A 7,932-nucleotide genomic window follows, 5' to 3' on the forward strand; every position below is an offset into this window, starting at 1 on the left:
CTACGCGCCCTCCGCATGTTACTATAATGAAGTGCACCTCAACTGAATGCTTTTGAAAGTAGGACCATTGTTGTTTTCCAGGTTGCTCCCTGTGTGACCCTAGCCCGGGCGCCCCAAGGAAGGACAGAAAACCAAGAGGCAAGGCCCGGCCAAGCTGAATTCCGAGGGCCGAGAGGGCGGGGCGGGGCGGGGCCAAGCGGCGGCGGGTGGGAGGGTCGCGTAGAACTGGCCCCGACGCGGCGGCGGCGCAGGGTCCTCAGAGCGTGTGTGGGCGGCTCGAGGGCGCCAGCCTTTTCGGTCCGGCCGTTGACCCGGAGCCTTGTGCCTAGGCTCGCCCCGGGATGCTCCTCCGGCCCCGGCGGCCTCCTCCGCTCGCGCCCTCCGCGCTGCCATCGCCAACGAGCCCCGACGCCGACCTTCGGCCGGCCGAAGACGGCCCGGGGAGCCCGCTCGCGGGTCCAGCTTCGCCGAGCGCGCTGGCGGGGCCCGAGTCGCCCAGGTCGCCCGTGTCCCCGGGCTCGGCGCAGCGCACGCCCTGGAGCGCGCGGGAGACGGAGCTCCTGCTGGGAACGCTGCTGCAACCCACTGTGTGGCGCTCGCTGCTGCTAGACCGCCGCCAGGCACAGCCCACCTACCGCCGCGTGTCGGCCGCGCTGGCCCGCCAGGAGGTGCGGCGTACGCCCGCGCAGTGCCGCCGCCGCTACAAATTCCTCAAGGACAAGCTTCGCGACGCGCAGGGACAGCCGTCCGGGCCCTTCGACGCGCAGATCCGTGAACTCATGGGGCTTCTAGGCGACCACGGACGGAGGCGCGTCCGCCGCCGCCCGCCCCCCGGGCCCGGGCGCCCGCAGCGAGGCAGACGCCGGGCCTCTGCAATGCCCGCTCGCTTCCTCGAGCAGCCAGGTAGGGAGGAGTAAAGCCGGGGCCGCGTGGCGTGGGGGGCGGCGCTCGGGTAGCCCCACTGATCGTGCGTTCTGCTCTGCAGGCGGCGCGCCGCAGTCAGCCACCCGTGACCCCGACGCAGACCCCACCTGCCTGCTCAGGTTCAGCCCGTCCTCGCCGAAGTCTGCAGAGCCTTGTTGCGCCCCCGACTCCCCAGTGGCTCACGCCCCGACAGCCTTCCGCACCTTCATCCCCGACCCGGGCCAAGCCCCGGGATCCCCACCCCCGCCGGACCCCGACCCTTCCCCAGAGCGCCCCGCCACCCCGCCCTATCGCCCTGACGGCCGCGCGCCCCCACAGCCCCAGCCGCCTTCGCTGAATGCCGCGCTGCTTCAGACCTTAACACACCTCGGTGACATCGTAGCGATCCTGGGCCCACTGCGTGACCAGCTGACGGCCCTGAACCAGCACGTGGAGCAGCTACGGGGCTCCTTCGACCAGACCGTGTCCCTGGCTGTGGGATTCATCTTGGGCAGTGCGGCCGCCGAACGGGGTGTCCTGCGGGACCTGCACGAGTGAGACCCCGCCTGTGGCTGGCTGTCCTGACCAGGGCCACGCCTCGTTTGCCTTGACCCGTTTTGCAGCCCCCCACCCTATATTAGGTATGTTAAATAAAGAGGTTGTTTTTCCGACTTAACCCTGTGAATGAGTACAGGGCCAGGAATGGCCTCCTACCGGTAGCGGCTTCAAAGGTCAGGGCAAGGTTAAAATGCTTCCAGTCGTAGGGAGGGGCTCCAGCGTCCCCCTGAGGTATCAGCTGACACCCTGCGGAGTGCTGGGGTGGTGACCAGGACCTCCAAGTGTTCCTGAGGCCGTGCAGAACCCTGTCCTCCAAGAGTTCAGGCAGCACCGGCCAGTGGTGAGCAAAACTGCCATCCCAGAAGGCTGAAAGACCAGAAAGTGAAGGAAGGGTAAAAAGTAAAGTAAAAAGACAAGACCCCTGTCTTCTACCTGTCCAGGAAGAGGAACTCTGAGTGGGACTGTCCCTAAGTCTGGCCTTAGTGTGGACCAATTGAGCTGCTGCACCGGACGCAGTCTGAAGAGCTGAACTCTGAAGTCCTCAGGACAGAGGAGGAGCAAGAGCACAGCCCTGCGGAAGGTCCCGGTCTTGTCCGTAGGTGGCCAGTTTGGGGTCTGAGCCCTTTGGCTAAGCCTGAGGCCAGGGTCCATGCCATTCCCGGAGGACCTAAAAATGCAGCTCGAGAGGGGAGCCTTGTAAAAACTTCAGTTCCAGGCCCTCCCTGGGTGGGGGAGGGTGGGGTGGAGCTAGAGGCGAGGATGTAGCCGGAGGCGCTCCACTAGCATGACAATTACACGCTCAAGCAGAACAATGGGCTCATTTTACAAATTAAGGGACCCATCCGGGCCACACAGCTAAACAAGGAGTGTGCCCTCTCAGCTAGCTCCACACAGGGCCTGTCCTGAAGGGTTCACCCAGTGGGTAGCAGCGTCACAGCTCCCCCGCCCCCTTGGTTTTCTGGAGACACTGGCTAGGTCCTGGCTTTCTGCTGCACAGATGTCAACTCCTGAAACCAGGGCCACTGAGCTGGTAGGTTCTGCTGTCGTGCCTCCAGACAGCCACATCCCATCAAAGGCCCAATAACAGCTATGAGTACTTAAGGGCTCTGGAGTCCTGTCGGGTTGTGGGTGGGGGGAGGCTGTTTTCTGGGCAAGAGATCAGCTGAGCTATTGGGGGCCCAGAGAGAATCTGCCTGCTCCACTGATAAAAGTAATGAATTTAAGCACTCCTGACCTAGCCCTCTGACTAATCTGTCAAGAGGAGCATATTTTGGCTGTGTGTTCCTTCAAGGAATGAAGGACTTAGGTTAGCCTTTTGTGTCTTTAATGTACCCAAACTCCACAGCTGGTTTCTTTAGTCTTTTAAACTTGCCTGTGGGTCCCAAGGCCTCTTCTTGTCTCCCCTGCAGAGATTCCCTAGTATGGAAGTCTACTCCCAGCTCTGTCCCCACAAGGCAGCTGAGATCTACTCTAGTATGCAGTAGGGTTTCCTGCCTCAGCCGGCAGCTGCCTTGGGTAAGATCCTTAGGACCGCTTCTAAAATTGGTACCCCTGTGGCTAGCTGGCAGCCTGTGCAGTGCCCCTACAAGCCTGCTTCTGTCACCTGCAACTCAGGGCCAGTGAGTGCTTTGCTCTTTTCCTTTTATAAAAACTGCGTCCTTCTAATCACGTTCCTTTTTGTTCAGGGTGAATCAGGCCACTGCCAGGACTGGGAATTTGGTCCACTTCATTGGCCAACTCTGAGGCTGCCTGGGTGGTTGGAGCTTGTAGCTCCCTGGTCACATTTCTTCCTGTTCATGGCATGAGTGACTGGAATCCAGCTCTCTACCTCTCCTAGCGGGCTTCGCTTTGGCCTGAACTTCCCACCCAACTCCATGCCCTAGGGTGGGGCTGGAAGGGTGCCAGAGTCCTGATGTTTGGGTTGGGGGTTGTGTTTTGGAGACGGGGTCTGACTAACAAATTCAGAATGGCTTCAGATTTGCTGTGTTGCTGTGTAGCTGTGTAGCTGCGTAGCTGTGTAGCTGTGTAGCGCAGGCATAACAAACTTGCCGTGCTGCCCCCACCTGCCAAGTGCTAGGATTACAGGCATGCACCACCAGAGTAGAGTTTTTTTTTTTTTTTTGGTAGCAGGAATTAAACTCAGGATCTTTTGCTTGCCAGGCAGGTGCTGTGCTGCTGAGCTATATCCCTGGCCCAGAGTGGTGGTATTCTTACCTCGAGTTTATATATCTCCCTGTGCTGCCTGGACTAAGTTAGTTCTTCCTAGCAGTTGAGTATATTGATGATAAGGAATACCTAGATGTTCAATTTTATTTTCGTCCAAGTAATCAAATAACCTTATCCATCTGGGGCTTATTACTCCTAGAGAAGCTACACTGGGGCTTCCCAACCCCACCTCCTGCCACAACTGAGAATCTAATCCAGGGCCTCCAACATGTTAGGTAAGTGTTCAACCCTGTTATGCTACCTAAAAGTTAATGCACCAAGTGTGGTGGCACACACCTATAATTCCAGCACTCAAGAGGCTGAGGCAGGAGGATAGCCACAAGCTCAAAGTGGGACTGGGCTACATAGTTCAAGGCCAGCTTGAACTACATAGCCAGACCCTGCCTCAAAAGACCAAAAAAAAAAATTGTAACTCAGTGGTAAAGTACTTGCCTAGTGTGCACAGGCCCTCAGTTTGATCCTCAGCACAGCCAAAAAGTAAATTACCTTTAAAATTTCATGTTCACAACTGCCCAGCTTCCTTATTATCTATCCAAAATTGGTTGGTCTGTGGTTGCTCCCCTCATTATAGCCTCCCATATAGTGTTCTGCCAGTGAATGTTTCGTTGCTGGGAACTTTCAAATCTCTGTGCAACCTGAGAGAGTCTTTGCTGGGCCGTGTTCTCAGATCTTCATGTTTTCTAACCTAGAATCCAGATCTTGATCTATGGTATCTGCAAAGGACAGACACATCCCCTAAGGTTTGGGAAACCTGTGTTCATCCACTCTGTCAATTACGAGGCTCCCCTATTCCCTGCAGGACTCATTCCAGCTTTCAAATGCTGAGCAGCCTATCACTGGCCTTGCTAATCATGATGCCCCACTGTGAAACTATCCCTTGTCATATGCTTCCCTCCCCCAGCATCACCCTCAATCTTCATCCCTGTCTAGTGAGGTCCTAGCTTCTCATCTTTAACAGGTGAAGGCCACTGCAGTGCAAGGCATCCCTTTGCCAAGACCCAGGAGTTGACTCCAGGCTCTTCTCAGGCCTTGAACAGATGTAGCCTTCCTTTCCCCACTGCTGGCAGCTGGAAACTCTCAGGTTTAGTCCTGTATTCCCATTTACCCATATGTGGGCAGTTACTCCTTCAGGTAGGATTATCTATTCATGTAATGGATCGAGTCCCTTTCTTGCATGTTCAGAGCACTTGCTTCTCTCTGTTTTCTGAGGCCTCTGTTCACATTTGTTTCTCTAAAGTCCCTTGAATAACCTAACCTGACTAGCTCTACTGGGATGTGACTATCCTCCCTGTGTTTCCTGACTGTATCCGCAACCAGAGACATCTCATTTAAGTTCATGATCACCTACACAGTTCTCTTCCACAAGACACTGCTTTGAAACAGTGTCCTGGGGAGATGTCTGATGAGGCCAGAGCCCTGTGTCTCTTGCTGGTCCTATCCTTTGCCTCTCCATGGTGCCAGCATAGTCACCTATGCATAGATGACTGCATAGTCACCTCTGCCCTGAGAGTGCTGTGTCCTTCAGCTCCACCTGTAAGCCCACCTTGGGATTGCAGTGAGCCTCTCATATCCTTAGTCACTGTAGCTGGTTTGCTGTTGACCACTGCTGTCATCTCTATCACCAGTCTCCCAAATCATCTCTGATCTTTTACAAAGGTTTTGCCTCTCTCTTAAGCCTCTGCATTCGCTGTTGTCTTACAGCAGCACCCAGTGCCTCCTTCACTGCAAACTGAGCAGCACTGTCTGGGAAGACAGAATATTCTAGAACCTGACTGACTAGGACAACACCACAAGCTGCATGTGGCCACTGAACCCATTAACCATGGCCAATACAACCACAGAATTGGTTTCCTTATTTAAAATTGATTTTAAACTGGGCTTAGTGTGCTGGGGATATAGCTCAGTGGCATAAGTGCCTGTCTGGCAAGCGCAAGGTCATGAGTTCGATCCCTGGTACCTCCAAAAAATAAACTGGGCTTATCTCACACCTATAATCCCAGGGCACTGAGTCAATGGAAAGTTTGAGCCCAGCCTGGGCCATTTATTTATTTATTTATTTACTTATTTATTTATATTGAGGGGGCTGGGCAATTTCAGGAGACCCTGTCTCAAAATGAAAAATTAAAAAAATGGCTGGTGGTGTAGCTCACTGTGAAGGCCCTGGGTTCAGTTCCCAATACCACAAAAATAAATTGGTTTTAATTTAAAGCCCCACCTCTGCCTTAAGGCTTCATGTTGGGCATTAAATGCCACTTTATTTCACTAGTAGGTGTTGTCTTAGATTTAAAATTAGTTCAATTGCAAAATCCCATTCTCTTCACATATTTTAGGGCTGGAGTCTGAGGCCTGGCCAGGGTCCCCTCCAGGGGCCTGGCAGCGAGGAAACTGGCCAGAGGCTCCTTTCCACATCACCAGCACTTCCAGGGCCTTGCTGAGTGCCTCAGCTCCTCAGCCCATCCAAACCAGACTCCCCTTCGGGACCCACACCTGCCTCTGTGGCATACACAGCCACAAGGCCCCAGGACTCTGACAACGGCCAGGCCCTGAGCCCATCATCCCACTGAGAACTGCACAGTCTAGTGCCTCCTGTGGGAGAGGTGTGGGCATGCTGTCCTACAGGTCACAGCACACAGGTCCTAGGAAAACTACATGGATGATAAAGAAAAGAAAGGGTGGCACAAGGAGAGGGCCACCATACCTCTGGGCTCTAGGCTGCAGCATTGGCCTTCAGGACACTGGGGGGCGGGAGGAGAAGCCTGAGGCTACACCAGGACTAGCACACTGGGACAAAGCTCCCAAAGCACTGCCTACATCCACTTCCTACCCTTAAGCCTTGGGCAGGCAGCTGGAAGGGTGGGGGCCTCTTCTAGTACCTCCTGGGCTTGGCACTTTCCCCTGGGAGAAGGGCCCCAAGGAAAGGGATCGCCTGAAGACCTAGACAGACTCAGGGTCTCTGCGCCCACAAGGGTGTCTCTTTCTGGACAGGCCTACACAGCTCCCTACTTCCCACCAGAAGAAAACTGGCGCCAAAACTTCCACCAGAAGGGAGGGCCTTGAAGGTGAAGGATGGGGAGGGTGGAAAGGGTGAGGGGCCTGAGGGTTGAGGACCTGGCCAACGTGTCTGCCTGGGAAGGAGGAGACATCCTTGAGTGATGCAGGGGGTGGGGCACTTGGCTGTGGCTTTGGTTTCCCCAACAAGCAGGAGGAAGCCATGTGATGCTGGAGTGGGCCGGGACCCTGCCTGTGGCCTCCCTTTTTTAATTGGGGGAAGAGTCTGCTGGAAATCCACAGAGCCTTCTGGTCATGGCCCTCCTAGCAAGAAACTACTGAGGTGTGCAGGCTCAAGATCCTGGCCTGTACCTTTTGGTAAGAAGTTTGGCTTTGATGCCTGAGTGGTGGCGGTGGGTGTCAGGGTCTCTGAGTCCCTGCCAGGGCTTGGGAATGTGGGTGTCTTTTGGCGTGCAGATGCGATTCCGATTCCGGGGAAGGCTGGAGACCCACTCTGAGCTCCCGGAGCTTGAGGAAGGATGAGGGGGAGGGTGTCCCAGACCCAGGCGGGCCGGCTCGGGAAACAGGCCGGAAGCCCAGGCAGAGGCTCCGGGACCACAGTGGAGGGTTGGAGCCGCCCCCAGGGTAAAGAGACGCTGCAGGGGTCCGGGCCGTGAGGGGACACTTGGCCCGCAGCGAGGAGCTGGGGCGGGGCCCCGAGGGAGGGGCTGTGTGACCCCGCTGAGTGAACTGAGGACACCTTCAGACTCGGGAAGGTCCCGGATGCGAGGAGTCACCCCGCAGAGATGGTGGTGGGACTTACACGGCCAGGAGACCACCGAGGGATTAGAAGTGAAAAAAGTACTGTTGTTTCTGTGTGATAAATTAGTGGCTCACATTTTATAAGCAAGGCTTTGCGGCGCAAAGCGCAGTCATTCCCACACGCGTCCAGGTCTCCTTAACGAATGCGCGTGGAGCAGTTACAGGAGAGAAGTGGCTACCTTTGCCCCGTGGCGGCCCCACCTTCAGGCCTCTGTCCAGGGCGCAGGACACCCCACCGACAGTTTGCTTGGGTTAAGCTCGGATTTTTACTGCCCACCCCGCAAGACAATCTGTAGTCCTCGGGAGATGTCCCACGGTCACGCTGCCGTGATTTAAACCAAGACGACCAGTTACGCCGATGGCGAAGTCTCGGACCCGGGGCCAGCTGCTGGCCAGCTCCCCCGGGCCGCGGGGCTTGGCGGCCGGCCGAGGGCG

General features: G+C 56.1%; 1 protein-coding gene across 2 annotated transcripts; it reads left to right on the forward strand.

The window, feature by feature from the left end:
- On the forward strand, positions 1 to 1,574 carry Utf1 (undifferentiated embryonic cell transcription factor 1). Of its 2 annotated transcripts, none has more exons than XM_005402053.2 (3): positions 1 to 58; positions 330 to 903; positions 986 to 1,574. In XM_005402053.2, exons 1-3 carry the CDS (start codon positions 47 to 49, stop codon positions 1,459 to 1,461), a joined length of 1,062 nt encoding a protein of 353 aa, XP_005402110.1. In that variant the 5' UTR covers positions 1 to 46; the 3' UTR covers positions 1,462 to 1,574. The 2 variants fall into 2 exon arrangements, with proteins under 2 accessions (XP_005402110.1, XP_005402111.1); XM_005402054.2 differs by having other exon boundaries at positions 8 to 138.
- The last annotated feature ends 6,358 nt before the right edge of the window (positions 1,575 to 7,932 follow it).

The sequence above is a fragment of the Chinchilla lanigera genome, unplaced genomic scaffold (assembly GCF_000276665.1).
Source record: "Chinchilla lanigera isolate Chin_1 unplaced genomic scaffold, ChiLan1.0 scaffold00076, whole genome shotgun sequence".
Classification (NCBI taxonomy): Eukaryota; Metazoa; Chordata; class Mammalia; order Rodentia; family Chinchillidae; genus Chinchilla; species Chinchilla lanigera.